This window comes from Amphiura filiformis, chromosome 10 (assembly GCF_039555335.1).
Source record: "Amphiura filiformis chromosome 10, Afil_fr2py, whole genome shotgun sequence".
Lineage (NCBI taxonomy): Eukaryota > Metazoa > Echinodermata > Ophiuroidea > Amphilepidida > Amphiuridae > Amphiura > Amphiura filiformis.
In genome coordinates, this window is record NC_092637.1 from 12,444,527 (window position 1) to 12,461,593 (window position 17,067).

At 35.7% G+C, this 17,067-nt stretch overlaps 1 protein-coding gene across 4 annotated transcripts; it reads right to left on the reverse strand.

Moving 5' to 3' along the window:
• Positions 1-4,645: 4,645 nt before the first annotated feature.
• On the reverse strand, positions 4,646-12,891 carry LOC140162510 (uncharacterized). 4 transcript variants are annotated; one of them, XM_072185755.1, is made up of 2 exons: positions 12,754-12,891; positions 4,646-9,439 (listed from the first exon to the last, which is right to left on the reverse strand). In XM_072185755.1, the coding sequence occupies exon 2, from the start codon at positions 9,261-9,263 to the stop codon at positions 7,842-7,844; it is 1,422 nt and encodes a 473-aa protein (XP_072041856.1). In that variant the 5' UTR covers positions 9,264-9,439; positions 12,754-12,891; the 3' UTR covers positions 4,646-7,841. The 4 variants fall into 4 exon arrangements, with proteins under 4 accessions (XP_072041856.1, XP_072041859.1, XP_072041858.1 ...); XM_072185758.1 differs by lacking the exon at positions 12,754-12,891 and adding an exon at positions 12,499-12,732; XM_072185757.1 differs by lacking the exon at positions 12,754-12,891 and adding an exon at positions 11,683-12,490.
• Positions 12,892-17,067: the final 4,176 nt, after the last annotated feature.

Consider the following 17,067-nt stretch of genomic DNA (forward strand, 5'->3'; position numbering starts at 1 on the left):
CCGTGTTTGTGGAAAATGACACGTTATTTGCGGAATTCGGCTTTTAAGTATTAAAAAACGCGAAATTATCGACAACGTGTGGGATTTGTAGTTGGTATTATGTAAAAATAAAAACTAACAATACCGTAAAAACTCGTCTACAATATAGAGCTAGTGCTTTGATGAAAGCTAAATTAATGCAAGTGCCATCCATCGAAAAATGAAAAATTATAACATTATGGAGCTTGAGCAAATAAATTAGATAAAAGCATACACAAACTGTTGTAAGACCAGTCTAATGCATTGGCATATTTACGGGTGTTTCGTATTAATTTAGCTTTCATCAAAAACACTCTATGGGCTTGTAGACGAGGTTTTAAGCATCTTGTATGTATGATCTCAGTGTTTTTCCACAGATGAGATTACTGTGAGGCTGTTTAGAGTGCGTCCTTAAAGCAATAAAGAGCATGCTTGAGAATAACTTTTCTGCAATTTCTGCAAAAGCGGTCGAGTATGCTTCGAAGTTAAGCTTCGTTAAGTTCACCATTACGTTACAAATCCCTTTAAAATTTGTCACATTTTACCAACTTTTTACCTGAAAAAGAGGTCAATAACTCGAACCATTTTCTGACCTGTTACCATGGTAACAGCTGCAGCTGTCAGCATTTGATAATAAATTGCCATAGATCTATTATAAATTTCGACACATATCCGCCCACTAGTGTCGGAGGCATTGATCTCAGAATGTTCCCTTTAATTAAATGAGTAATTATAATAGGATGTGGAATGAGTTAGTTTTGGATGGGTCAAGAAAATTAGTTTCAATTTCAATGACTACATCTGACACCTGAGCACCGCTTCTCTCACAAATGGGGCATAGATACCATAATGGATATTCTATACACTCTTAGAAAAAAAGGTTCTTGGCTGTCCTGTAACCTATGTAGAACCCTCAAGAAAAAAGGGTTCGTGAAAATTTAAAGAACCAAAAATGGTTCTGTCTGGCTTTTCCAGAACCCTTTTCATGTCTAAAATGGTTCTTTCTGACCTTTCCAGAATCCTTTTCAGGTCTGAATTGGTTCTTTCTCTTCTATAGAACTATTGAAGGTTCAACATAAAGAATAGCTCAAGAACCGTTTTAGGTTCTACTACTAGAACCCTTTTTTCTAAGAGTGTATAATCGCTGTGAAATTGCTCACCATGGCTTGTATACATTCAAACAGTCTTCGTGTGGGTGTGTTTGTAGAATAAAACCCATTGTTCTTTCATAATGTATATTGTGACTATGTGTATACATGAACTTTGACACCTTTCTTCAACGAAATGGTGGTAATATATTTAATCGGGACACATTCGATGTGTGGGTGAGTTTAAGTTAATCATTAATGTTGTTAAGTTCAAACATTCAGCTTGTTCAGACACTTGAATAATAAAAGTACATTAATGTGCTCAAAGACACATTCTTGTTTTTTTCCTCCCCGACATCACAGATTCCTGTCCATTTGTTTGTTTTCGTGGTTGCCTGGTTTAATATATAAAAACCCATTAAACTCTGTACAAAATAGTTTGCCCAACAGCTATATCAAATGTCCAACAAGCATAAATATACCGTCTAATTCGCCTAATGGCGCACATGGGCTCCTTTGCCTTAATTTGGCCAAATTTCACGTAGAAATAGAGAGCTCCCTCCTCCTGCATGGCCTCTGAAAAATCGCAAAAAGAATTACTCAGTATAGGGCACTTTTGGTTCCCTTAAATCCCAATTATGTACAGGTACCAATAAGCGCTATTAGGCGAATCTTTACGGTATACCGATATTAGTGTCAGAGGGGATATGCCATGGTTTTTTCGTCTCAATTTTCTTTTTTTTCTGTAGAACTAGCGGATGGAAAATTTAAGGTCGGCTTTGGAGCAAAGCTACCCTAATATTGTGGAAATTAAATAAACATGTTTTTCTTCCTTTCAGAATTTTGACATCCTGTTAGTTTTTAAACGGTTTCCGAACACTTCTAAATTGCTTTAAAAATATGAATGAAGTGATAGATACAGTAAAGATTTATTCCAATTAGCACCCACTTCGGCATTTTTTATTAGGGTTTTAAATTTAAATATGTACTTTGTTTTTATATATCCTAATTTATATTGTTGAATTAATATTCAACTCAATTTACTCGTAAATGTAAATTGGTTTTGTATTATCTTGCTTATCTTAAGGTGTTTAATATATTGCTTAAGGTATTTTATTTGTTAATTGAATCAACTCACATGGTGCTGGTCACGCTCTCTTTGTATCTTTGATTTGATATTTGAAACTATGTGCTTTGATCTTTTATAATGTTTTTGCTTGTGTCAGATATATGCGTGTTAAAATTATTATCATGTTTAAGTTAAGTATATCTGTATTTGTAGCTTAAGGTATTTTATTTGTTCAGCGCCCAGAGGCTATCAGCGTTGGGCGCTATATTTTAATAAGTCTCTCTTATTATTTTTATTAGGGTTGTATACATGTTTTGGCTACGATCGTTAAAAATAAAATAAAATATAAATAAATGTATAATTAGGCCTAGGTATACTAGTGAAATTATTAACACATAGCAATACAAATTTGTTTCATGTAGATGGTGTAACCCATCCACACTCTTATTTCACTAATATCATTAAAATAAATAATAATAAAAAATATAAAAAATAATAGGCCTTAAATAAATAAATAAATAAATAAATAAATAAATAAATAAATAAATAAATAAATAAATAAATAAATAAATAAATAAATAAATAAATAAATAAATAAATAAATAAATAAATAAATAAATCAATCAATCAATCAATCAATCAATAAATCAATAAATCAATCAATCAATCAGTCCACTCTTCCATACAGTGCAAGGACCGGTGCAAGGACAAGCAAACAAATGTTTTTGTTGGCCTTATTAAATTATTTTCACGTTTGCGATTGCACAGCTTAGCATATTAATGCTAATTGTTGCAATATGCCAAAGCCTGATTTCGACGAAATCACTGATTAGCCTAAGCTTGCCTTGAAGGTGATAAAAGATAGGCCTATTTTAGTAGGCGATATAAAAGGCGCATATTACTAGGCGATAAAAGGCACGCAAATAGGTAACACGTTAAAAAACAAACAAACATTGGAATTAAGCAGTATTGTAGCAACAGTCGCAACACTGCATCACCTTAAGGCGGACCGGAGGGGAGCATGACATAACGGGCTTGCAGTCAAATATTTAAAGATGTCACACAAGAGGCATGGGTGCTATAGAGGTGATCCCAACCCAAGGCTTGTTTCCCATGCGAAAACGGCCTAAAACTTTCGTTTTTATATATTATTGGCATTAAACTGAAGAACCGCAAGACAGATATATAAATGCGATTATGGTTTACTTAACACATTTCCTATGTATTAATATTAAGAAGTACACTGCACATGTTTAGTTAAATTGTTAAAACTGGAAAAATATGGCCCCTGCCACCCCACTCGCCTTATTGTTAGATAATAACCATAATAAACCATTGACACCTTAGTACATCCGGTTCATGACCTTAAGAGACCAACAGGAAACTCCATAAGGTAACTTCAATGGAGCTGGCTGACACTGTGTACACTATTAAATATTTATTCAGTTGGTAAAGTTGTATAACCTTTTCCTGAATTACCCTATTACCATTTATAGCTTGTTCTGATCAACAATCCTGGAAAAATGCGTTGGGACACTTATAATTCAATTTTTCTCATCGTTTATCTCCAGGGCTCCAGTCACGTTACAACTTACAATGTACAACTCACAAATAGCTTCAACCAGGGATATGGGGATCACTGCTTCAACCCTGCTGAAAGCTCTATATCCCCCACCCTCCTCCAACCAATCAAAGAGACTGATGATATTCCAGATGATATTCAGTTGTCCCTGTCGACGTCAACATTGTTACGGGGATGGGGGCGGGGAACGAGTGATGGTTCAATGCATGGTTCTTAAATCTAAAATGTCGCAAATCCTTTTGTTTTCAGAAATGAAAATTTCAAAATACCCAAGAACCCGAGAGAAACTTGGCTCTTGGTGAAGCTGAACATGGTCCCAAAATGGTCATGGTTTTCATTTGTGACATGCTCAGAAACACCAGGACGAAGGTGGCAATTGTGTGATTCCATATTTATTTGGACACATTTTTTTATTTATAAAAATCGGTTAAAGTGAGAGAATGCGGGCAAAAAAGGTGAAATTAATTGGAAGATGTTGAAAATCACGGGTGCAAATTATGGAAGTCAACAGCCAACCTATTTGAGGCTACACGACAGGAACCAGGAGCCATTGTAGGTCTCACAGGCGTCAAATGGCTCCTGGCTCCCGCTTATTTTCACCCCGCTGATGCTGGTCGGTGTGAAACTCTGTCCCCAGTACAAAACGTCAATACGGGATATATTTCGTTTTCCTTGCTATTTTTACAAGCTTTTATTGTTGACTCGTTGAATATCTTATACACTCAATTACAAGGATTTAAAAATAAAAAGGATTGTAATTAGGGACCAATTTATGTTAGATTTAAAATTAATCTTATAGATTTGAATTTGAATTTTTAAAGATGTAATTTTAAATCTGTAAGATTTAATTTTAAATCTGTAAGATTTAATTTTAAATCTGTAAGATTTAATTTTAAATCTGTAAGATTTAATTTTAAATCTGTAAGATTTAATTTTAAATCTGTAAGATTTAATTTTAAATCTGTAAGATTTAATTTTAAATCTAATACTTGATTGGTCCCTAATCACAATCCTTTAGGATTTATTTTAAATCCTTGAAAAAGAGTGTACCTAAAAAGAACATCTGTATATCATTTCAACATATCGAGAGCTCAGAGCCAAAAGTATACCTAAGTGCATTTTTGGCTAAAATGAGATTTTAGTACCACATTAATCCTTACAACACTGAGCACCTTATGATTGTATATCCATAATCAAGCTTTAACCACAGAAACTGTTATCAGCGAAAATGTAATGCCCTAAGTGCAACACTATGCTTGAAATGTGTGAGAGCCAGAATGCCCTACATGTAAGTACAAAACCGCCTGTATCATTATGGCGTTTTTGTACTTACGACCTTTTGGCTCTGACCCCTCGATATTCATTCATTACTTATTCATAATACTGATTAAGGTGTCGAGACAACGTTAGTTTAATTAAAACTGTGCATGTTCACTCTTAGAAAAAGAAAGGTTTTAGCTAGCTGTCCTATAGATCCCTCACAAGAAAGTGCATCTTGAAAATTGAAAGAGCTCCAAAATGTTTTAAATTCTAAAGCCTTTTTAAAATCCTTTTCAGGTCTAAAATGGTTCTTTTTAATCTTTCCAAAACTCTTTTCTGTTTTTTTTTAACCATTTAAAGGTTCCACATTTCCACATACATGTACATAACAGCTCAAGAACCATTTCAGGTTCTACCTTTTTTCTAAGAGTGTTGATGTAGAGAGCAGAACCTTTTACAATATCGACAAAATTATTATTATTAAAAATCTTTTCAATTGCAATTTACTGATATTTTTACATTCATAATTATACACGCACTTTAGTTATACCAAAAAGGCACTTGTATATTTAAAAATACTGATTTATCTATAGGGCTTATAGCCGTTATTCGCATTAAACATTTGAAAATTGTTAGATCATCGATATGATATAACAAACAAACATTTTGCTCGACAAGAGGCAAGGTTACACACCCTCAGAAATTAAGGATCTAAAAGGCCTTACAGAACCTTTTTGTCCTCTCTATGGAACTCTAAAGAAAAAGTTTTTTAAACTGAAAGAACCATTTTAGGTTCTTCAAAGAGTTCTTTAAACATTTGTAGACCAATTGTGGCCTTTAAAGAACCTTTTTGGTTCGTTACAGAACCGTACAGCGTTATATAGTATAGAGGACAGAATGGGCTATTCCATTTAAAATCCACACTACCCCTGTGGAAGATTTAGCTTAAGTCTTTCACAGAGGGAGTATATGTTTTGAATAGAATAGACAATTGAGTAACTTCCATTTGAAATACTCACTCCAGTTGTGAAAGATATAGATAAAGTCATTATACAGGTGGAGTATGGGTTTCAAAATGATTAACTCTGACCGATTACATTTGAAAAACATACTCCCCCTGTGTAAGATATATTTCCAAAATCTTCCACAGGGGTAGTGTGAATTTCAAGTGGAATAGCCCATTTTAGAACCTTTTTCTGAGAATGTATTGGCGTAAATATAAGACAAGACTTATCATCTTGACTTCAGAATAATTGTCTACATTTATACAACAAAATTACTGGCCTTTTGTATTGATTATAATTATACTGATGACACGAACATCCGTGCATTGGGCTATTCCAGTTGAATCCATGCGCCCCGGCCCATGATGAAACATGACCATAATCTCCCACACAGGGAGTGTGAATTTCAAATGTGGTTATCTCAATGGTTACTCCATTTGAAATCTACACCCCTTGGATGGGTTAAAGTCATGTAGCCTATTCCATATGGGGTATGGATTTCAACTGGAACAGCCATTTTGGCAAGTGTAGCCCACAGGTATACAAAGCTTTTAATCGTATGTAGGGGGGCCTAACCAAGATTCGAGAAAGGTTAAAAATGTTCATTTCAAATCAAATACATGCATAACATAACATTCCCCGTATTAACAGTCAGAAAGTTACTTTCAAGTGATGGGTAACCCGATAACACCCTTATCACCCACTTTACATCGAGAAAACTGAGGCTAAGTTTGGCATTAGAACCATGATCATAATCTAATAGCCTCAGTAAATTTTTTAGATGGATTTATTGTTTGCGCGGTGATTTAAAAAGTTGTAAGGGAAGAAATCACTCGACCGGCGGTTGCCAGTCGGTTCCGTCCGGTTTCTATTGTTGTAAACTAATGGAAACTGTACGGAACCGTCGGTCAACCGCCGGTCGAGTTTTGATTTCATCCCTAGCAGTATGTATACTACCCAAATGTTTGCTTAAATACCAGAAAATATCCAAACTGCTCCAGCCAAGGGATTTTTGCAGGGATAAAATGGTGACGACAAAGAGTTATGTCATTAAAATGACTAAATATGTGACAAACAATTGACAATTGGGGACTAAAATTTGGTTTTGCCCCTTCACACTAAAATCCTGGCCACGCTTGTTCCAGCGATGTAAAGGTAGAAACCCTCTTGTGATAAAATCAGGACATTCTTTAATTATATTCCTTTCGTACGGAAAGAATACCGTAAAGATTGGCCTAATGGCGCTATGGGCTCCCTTGACATAAGTGAAATTTTAGGTACCACCTAAAAGTGCCCTCCCGTAAAATTCCCACCAGCAAAATAAGGTTACGAAACCATGATTCTTGTAATGGATTTCAGAGGAGGGAGCTCTCTATTGGCACATGAAATTTACCCTAAGGCAAAGGAGACCAAGTGCGCCATTAGGCGAACCTTTACGGTATGACACTGAGGTTTCCAAATTGCAGACGTAAGCGCAAGAAGACCGTAAGTCCACTTGGCCCCTCAACATGTATACACTAAAGTTGCGTATAGTTTCGTATAGTTTGGTAATGTTTTATACGTGTTCAGGGGCCAAAACAAATCTTTCACAACCTTTCATGATGTTTTCACCTTGGAACATGTATTAAACATTATTAAACCCTAAGAAACTATATGCGTAACTTTAGCATATATACATATTAGGGGCCAAGTGGACTTACGGTCTTCTTGCGCTCAGGTCTTCAATTATAGCACGAGGCAGGTCTCCATGATCTATATAGATATTCTAAAGGGTACATACAGGTAGATATAATGAGAAGAGTAAGGACACCGTGCACATTTCACTTAGGATTACATAGTCCTTTGTTCATCAAAGCCCGCAACGTATCTGACGGTTCTGGTATTCGATGCCACTGACATTTCACCAGATAACTAAAAATTTGCTTAAAATGGGGATGTTTTGTTGCATAAATCGCTGGATTTATACAACTATTAAAGAAAATTAAAGCTGCTGCATATGGAATTATCGCAGTACTTGTCGGTGTGTCAATCACCAAGCAAAACACAAAAGGAGTTAGACAGAGAATATAAGCAATCACTACATAAAACATGTTCTTCGTAATTGCTAACTGTCTTCGACTGATGCGTTTAAAAGTTGTGGCTTCCTTGATCGTAGATCGGATCCTTTGCGTGATAGATTGTCCTGGTTTTCTGCGAAGAGGACTGGCGGTGCCATTTTTGGTGGACGATATTTTGATTGGGAATGAACTTGTACGAGTGACTCCGCTGCTTGGTGATCGGTTGTAAGTCCTGTTTGATGGGAGAGAATTTGTTTTATAGTTTGATTCTTCCAACACACGAGCAGTTGCTTTAGAAACAGGCCGCATGGGCGGTAGTTGGTCGCCATCTTTAGTTTGTTCGTCCTCGTCGCCATTTTGAACGTTGCCGTTAGCTGATTCCGGGTTGTTTTTCGGTGCCGAGGTAAGCGGTATTGGATACTTAGGAGACTGGGGACCATGTTGAGGGGACAAAGTGACGGAGTCTTCCGTCATTGACTGCCCTGTTGGAGAATTTGGATTGTTGTTAAGCTTATTTGCCTGTTTCCTAACATGGACAAATATTCCGATGTAAGATATCAAGATCGTGAATAACGGTATGGGATATATCGCAATGGCAGTCATGAGGTCATACTCATCTGAATATTCATTAGATGTCATACTACTGCACGAATGAAATCGCTCGTTATATCCAAGCGCTCCGAAACCCACCAATGGTGGTAAGACTGTTATAAGAAATGGCCACAGCCAGAGTAGTATGATCCAAGCGCAAAGAACTTTCGTTGAGAAGATTTTACGATAAATATGAACCGGTCTTGTGATCATAATGAGTCTGTTGACCCCAATAGACGCTAAAGTACACACACTGCAGTAAACAGGGATGTACAGGATAGCAGCAGCTCCACTGCATACCCAATCGGCAAGAGGCCATCCATCATCAAAGCTAAGGAGCGCAACAATGTTCCATGGAAGGGCAAGACAGGTAAGCAGATCCGCTGCGCTGAGATTGACGACGAAGACATTGGTTGGAGAACGAAGCTTCCGCGATAACAGCACGGAGAGGATGATAAGAGAATTGCCAAATGTGCCAGCGATAGAAGCGATTAACATTATCACAGCGACGAGAATTCGCTGCCATTCATCGTCAAAATTGACCATGTTGTCTTCAGTGGTAGTAAGCATAAAATTGGTGGAATTCTCATCCATTTTTGATCTTTGATCAGACCTTCTCCGTCAGAAAAAAAAAGAGAAAACTCTCTGGATATCCAACTGTACTTCCCTTACAACTTTTCTTGGTGGTAATTCCGTTTCTTTTGAAGTATACTTCCAGACGCCAATTGTTGCACATTACAAATGCAGTAAAATCCGAGGCCAAATCATTTCTGGAAAGCCAAAATAAGAAACGAAAGAAATGCAATTAGTACATGTACATGTATAAAGTGTTTTGATATAAATAGTGAATGTTCTATAGGGGCGCACCATTAGATTTTCAGAGGGTGGAAGTATTTTGAGAAAAAAAACCCAACAAAACCAAACCAAACGAAATGTTCACTCACTAGTGGTACGAAAAGAAAATTACGCCCCACTGATGAGCAAAAAAGGTATTTCCCCACCCAACTTTGTAAAATGGTACACTTATTTGGAAACAAAATATTTCGTCGCCAAAGGCGGTGAAATAAAAATCGCCGACAAAGGTGGCAAAAAAAATTCCGCCCAACCTAAACTCCCATGCAGACTCCCATGTATACTCTCCTGAAAATCTAATGGTATGCCCTTAGTCACCCAGTCATTGAAATCACACAATTTGTTGAATTAATTCTAATATCGGAACTGACTTGATTTTGCAACTTGCTATTCGTTGCGCCTGATTTATAGCCCCTCTAGATTGAATGTACAATAATGTACATGTAGATATAGGTATAGGTCCCCAAAATGGTGGCCTCCGATAACCGATATCACATGAGAATGATGAGAACTTGAGAAGTAATATCCTGCGTGATTTCAGCTGATCCAGGTATAATTCATACACCCTATGGAAGTGTGAGTTGGCGCAGTGGTATTCCCTCGCCTTGCACCACTGAGGTCACGGGTTCAAGCCCATGGCCGTGCCCAAGGACTGTATGTACACTTGGTTTATCCCGATTCCATGCTTACTCTCGCAGGTTTTCTCCGGGATCTCCGTTTTCCTCCTGCTTTCAAAAATCGGTGATTATTTGATTGGTTATCAAAAACTTCCTTCATCCAGTGGAATCTGGGGAGTTGCACATGTTAAATATAATCTAAGGGGTGGTGCAATAATTATGTGTACCCCCGGGGTGGTGAATTATAGGGGAGGGCAAAGATTTTTGGCGGGCCAAAAAGGGGGGGCAAGCATTTTTGTCAGGTCGAAAGGGGGGGATCAAGTGAGTTTTGGCAGGTCGAAAGGGGGGGCAAGCGATTTTTGGCACAGATATTTTGGGCGCCATTTCTATATTACACCCTAAAAAGGTGTAGGAAAACTTTGGGAACACGTTCAAATATGCAAAATGTCCTGCTCGCTGCACTCGCATTATATAATACGACAATTTAAGATGTTCAATTCGGGTTCCCAAAATCTTAGTGTGTAAAGGGGGGGGGGGGCAAAGATTTTTGGCACGGCCAAGGAGGGGGGGGAAGCGATTTTTGGCAGACCATTTTGAGAATTCACCACCCCGGGGGTACACATAATTATTGCACAGCCCCTAAGTACGGATAGGTTTGCGCTGCCTGCAATTTGCATACATGCCAAATATATTTAAAATTAGTTTTAACTCAAAATATAAGTTAATGTTACATTTAATATACCGTATTCAGTGTGAAATATACCCATGTAATGTAAAAATATCAATTAAACCTAAATCTCGCACCCTTTCTTAAAAAATCTTGCAGATTTATTCGCTTTGCAGATGTCAAATTTGTATTTTACGTTCGAAACGAATAAAACGAACTTACCGCAGCGTACTATTACAACTTGCATAACTCGCAAACGCAAAAACGGAATAAACTGAAATTTTGGAAATATATAATAAATAAAAACATTTCGTAAATATCTACTGAAACATTGGTCTATACCATAAAAAGAGGTCACACAATACTCCTTTAACTGCAACTGTAAGAAGAAGCTGCAAGACTAGTGAGTTTAGTCGATGTCAACTTTTTCTTTGTAAACATAATTTTTGGATAATTTGGTTATTTGAAAAAAATTAAAAGGGGCAACTTCGGATGGCTAGTAGGCCTATTATATAATACTTTCTTTTATCACAGGTTTTGCATTTTTCAAACATGCGTGAACTCATGGCTATGAATAATGATACATACATGTATGTTTTGTAATTTACGTGGTATTTCCCTAGTTCTAGTAACTATAACTCAGGTCCGTAGATGTCATTATGTTTATGATAAAGACTGAAGTCTTACTGGCAAGACTAGGTATTTCCCTACATGTGCAGTATACACGAATGGCAACAAATGCTGTCAACAAGTCATGAACTTGTTCAACTTTGAGTTGACTACTCATGCAGAAAATACTGAAAAGCTGAATACACGCGTATAGAAATGAATGGAAATAGTATAGTAAACTTATTCGATAGTTACATACCATAAATACCATGAATACCGAGCACGAAACTTATAGTCCATGTTTATTACCATGATTACCATTCAAAGAATGACTGACGCAAATGTGTACGAAGTTCACGAAGAGCAGATAACGAATTGTTATGTAGTCAACCGTTAATATTTTAATTCACTTTTTACAGAAAGTTACAAAACTTGCATAAAACCACTGGGCGTCAAGCAGTTTTTTTTGTAAACCGTTTTACAGTACAGTGGTCTCACAGTTGATGATGTCAAAAGTAAAATGCAGCGAAGAATAACGAACGCGTAAAAATCCTCTTTCTTCCAGTTTAGCGTCAAAATCAAAGCTATCAAAGTTGAAGACTCGACACGATTTTGTGAAGTGAATTGTACCACTCTCGAATAGTATATTGTAAAAACACACAGTAAATCCCAAGGCAAAAGGTTCTTCGCTGTTGTTTAACCACTGAATCACCAAACAAGTCGACTGCATTCGACGAGAGTGGAGCTGATTTGCAAACAATACAGTAGTTTACACAATCGCAATTATTTATTAATGCATCATTACATCTAAATGTGATGACGCACAATAATATGGAAGCAGAAGCGACAATCACATAATTTAAATCGCCAAACAATCATTTTAGCATAACATAACATCAAATCAAAGTCTGACACAAAGTCAGTCTCAGGAAACACTTCAAAAGTTGCAGTGTAATTTCCTTCGAATAACATCCACAATAACAGAAGCCGGAATTGGTAGTGAGTAGTTCTAGTTTTCTTGTATATCGCCAAGACTCCTTGCACATGTACTTAGAAATGCACACTTGAACATGTTGATACCTACGTGAAAACTCTTTGCTATTTTCCTCTTCAATAAGTAACTCGGATTTAGTTCAGCAAAGGTCAATTCGGGGGTCAGTTAAACAGTTTAAAATAAATATTAGACGGGTCAACCAAACAGTAACCGTCCATTCAGATTCGATCAATCAAACTCGTCACTTTGCCTGCTGAACCTGCAGGCATCACGCATGTTGAAACTACCTGTTGAAACTCAAAATCTCCGTTGAAATATTGTCCCGGAATATTGTAGGACACTCACCTCTTCCCACGCCACGATACCAGAAATGAAACTGCTTGAAAATGGTGTCACACTTTGTAAAATCTCGAGAAGTTTTCACAGATGGCAATCATGGCATATTATAACACAGTTGTGCAATATGTTTTGAGGGTTGTCCCGAACTAAACTTACAATAGTTTGCGCTCACTGAAGTGTACTTGATTTGTCAAGAATTCCTCAACAATACTATAGTCTGTTCAGTATAACTTCGAACATAACCCCATCAATTAGCCATGATTATCTCATATAAATAACCTGCTCAAAGCCATGTTCCATTTATTTCTAAATATTCTCTAACAACTAAAGTCTGTTCTACCATAAGTTGACAACATTATGACCTTTGCCCCATTTGTGTAAGGTCCATACATTTCGATGTAGGTCATGTTCCACCTTAGACTTGATGGAGTATAATACTATCAAAACAATTTTTGAGACGGTATTTCTAGGATATTTTACCTACCATGTTTGTTTATACAACTTTTAGGGTTTTACTATTATTCTAGAAAATGAAACTGCATTTCACAAGTTATATAGGACTATGCTTTATAAAACAAAGGATACAAATGTGTTTCTATTAAACTTTCCATTGCATTTTATAAGAATATATTTTTTTTCAAACCAGGTATGCATTTTTATGTATTTACAAAGTGTGTTTATTCAAGCATAAATATAATTCAATGAATAATATTGGCTTTTGCGTGACTGATCATTTGTCACGGATTTTCAAGGAGTGATTTTCAATTTTCAAGGTAGATCTGACTCACAATTGGACCAGATCGAGTATTTGTTATTATTGATATTACTATACTTCTTGAATTTAAATACTGGGCGTGACATAACAATAATCGATAGTAAATATGATATTAGGCCGTATAAAATTAATGTTTTTGGTTCTCGCGCAGAGAATTTTCATGAAGTTGATGAGGGAGAGAGGTTTCCCCCACGTAAAATTAGCATTTTTAGTAGTTTTCGGTCTTTGCCAAAAGTCCTAGATGAAGGAGGAGCCGCCCTTTTTAATGTGAGATTCTGAGGAATAAACCCCTACAGTATACCACAAACAGTCTTGAACATATTTATATGTATAAAGTTTTCCTTTTCCAAAGTCTAAAAAATTCTGGAAAAAAAAGAGAACCAAAATATTAATTTTATACGGCCTTCATATATAAAAGTTTCAAGTTGACATAAAATCGATAATATTTCCACCAGATAAGCTCAGATATACCCGACACGAAATTTTGGTCAACAAATATTATTCACAGATGATAAAAATAAATTGAAACAGATTGATACACTTGTTTCCTGTTTTCTGACGACTATTCGACCCCGTATTCGACATCTAAATAAAGCATTTGGCCTGTTGGATTTCAAGTATTTTATTTTAAATAAAATTGTTTTGATAGAAGTACTATAGGGACACTAAAAAACTTCAAGTTGCGTGAAAATTTTATGCTGAATATTATTGCAGAAACACTGACTGATATTGACGCTACATTAATAAAAATTCCTTTAAAAGGAATAGGGTGGGCAAATGAAAAATTGTCAAGAGAAATGAAAGAATGAGTAAGTCAAGTTCACAATTAAAAACAGGGAAAATATGACACAACATCGATTTCCAATAGGGGAACAACACAAAACGTATAAACAAAGTTAAAAGAGTTTTTAACTTTATACGTTTATACGTTTGTTAGTCCCCCATTGGAGGTTGTGTCATATTTTCCCTGATTTTAATCTGATCTATTGCTTATCCTTTGTTCTCTGCTGGTCAGTTGGAACAGATTTTCCCTGTTTTTATATTAACCCTTCACATCATAACACAAGACGTTTTATGTTAACATTTTATATAAAACATGGTTATAAAACTTTTGTAGATAATAGTTATTTAAAACATTTTCGTAATCATGCCTAGAGTTTTTTTTATCATCAGATAGAAAGACTTCTGCTCATCTTCTCTGGTGAGACAATAGGGCTGGGGTATCTTTCCATATCAAAGTTTAAAAATCTGTCATATCAATTTCCTCAATATGTTGTATTGCAATGAGGGGAAATGTTTGGTTTTACAATATTTCGATATTATTTTTTAACTTTGTAACTTTATTATGATTAACATAACTGTATTTCAAAGCGTCAAACTATATCATTATTTTGTCCCAACAAAAATAATCCCGGGAATAAAATATTCATTCATGTTTATTTATTTTATTCAACCTGGGCCATTTCTACTGGTGCACATGCATTCTAATAATTTGTCTATAATACGTTATACAAGCATCAGCTAGCACTATTTGTCACCAGATTTGAAAAGTAAATAGGCTATGTACACACTGAACACAATGCACATACAAGCTGTATTTAAGTACATGCCGAAGCTGTCAGTATAAAATGATATATATGACCTTCATGATGCTATTAATTTAGCCCAAAGATTAGGAAAACTAGCAAAACTGGTGAACTGGTACTGTTCAAATAAAAACATCTGCAAATCTTGCTGCAATTTCCAAATAGTATTTCTATTACTTAAATAAATATTTTTGTTATTTCTTTTAATACAAACACATTACTGCCTATGACGACTTTATCGTATTACTTACATATCAAAATCAAGTAATAATTACAAAACTCGCCGTAAACTATCACCTCTGTGGGTGTTTGGGATATAACCGGCACGAATATTTTCTCAACACTGCGGCATGTGAAAAAGTAGGTCAATAGTCAGAGAATACAGGGTGGGTGCGGCACGCCGCACCCACCCAAAAACGACTCAGACGTGAATGATACTGCTGTGATGATAATCATGATATGCTTAATTAAAACACGTTTGTCACAGGAAGACTTTCTAGGCAATTATGTTGTCATTGTTTCCTATGTATAGCGTATATTTGAACAGAGATAAATCAAGTAGGGGCCTATACTAATAATCACAAAATAAACAAATAAATAAACAGAAATACATACGTATATAAATAATGATAAATAACTGATTAAATCAATCAATCAAATAGCCTAGTTAATAAATAAAATGAATAAATATTATACACAATTAAATCAAATAAATGTACAGCCAGTAACTAGTAGGCCTATTTAACTAGACTACCCCGTAGTCCACTTGCCCATTGTGCATACTCTGGATATTGTATTTAAGCTTAAAACTCTGATTTAATTATGTGTGCACAATTGATAGATTTTCACATCTGATCAGTCACCCTACTCCCTCTGTTTGTTAGCTTCCCAACTTGCCCATTGTGCATACTCTGGATATTGTATTTAAGCTTAAAACTCTGATTTAATTAATGTGTGCACAATTGATAGATTTTCACATCTGATCAGTCACCCTACTCCCTCTGTTTGTTAGCTTGTCGGGGTTCGCTATCAATAAACTGGTAGATTCCAAAATCAGAATTGTTCAGTATTAAAGTGAGCCGTTATAATTATGCAAGATAATGTTGCATTCAATTACTTTTATTGTCACTAGGCCCTAATCGTCTGATATTTTTAACTCTTTATGACCATTTTACTATTGAATACTTTAATTTTAATAAACATCAGTATAATTTTGAGTTCAACGAAATGGGTTCATCATGACTAATAATAACATATTTTTAATAAATTTCGACTATGGCATAGTCTAGTATTTAACTAGGGCATTTTCCCATTGTAATTAATTAAGTAAACTAAAATTATAAACGATAAAATTAATACACGAATAAATTAATCAATAACAATAATTACTAACCAGATTAATTAATTATTTAATACCATACAACGCCTTTTTAATAATTTTTCAAAATATTTTAAAATGTAAAAATCAAAGTTAGGGACCGTTCACAAACACGTACTTGTTGGGGGGGCTGATGCCAAAAAGGGGGGCTCTTAAAAGGTTTTTTTTTTTGGGGGGCTGAAAAAACCCACATATTTTCTTGGGAAAATGCTTTTCTATGGGGGTTGACCCATGATTTTCATGTCAAACAAGGGCGTGGGGTAAAGGGGGGGGGGCGAAAATTTTTCGCGATGAATTTTTTTTGCATCAGGTCCCCTAACAAGTGTTTGTGAACGGTCCCTTAGAAAAATAGTTCCACATTGCCTATATAGAATCGGAAGTAGGCCACTCGGAAAACCTGCACATTCATAGGATGATTCAAAATGATTGTTGCCCATCTGTTTACAGTGACCATGGTGATCGTCATCGTCAATATGAATGTTAGATACTAATGTGAATAACCTGAAAACTGCAAATTCAGTGGTCACTATAGTTTCAGGCACGGTTTCAGGTAGGTGGATTCACTACCCGGGGATTCAACG

Coding starts and splice junctions, on each gene's coding strand:
- LOC140162510 (XM_072185755.1), bottom strand. CDS start 9,263: ATGGATGAGAATTCCACCAATTTTATGCTTACTACCACTGAAGACAAC.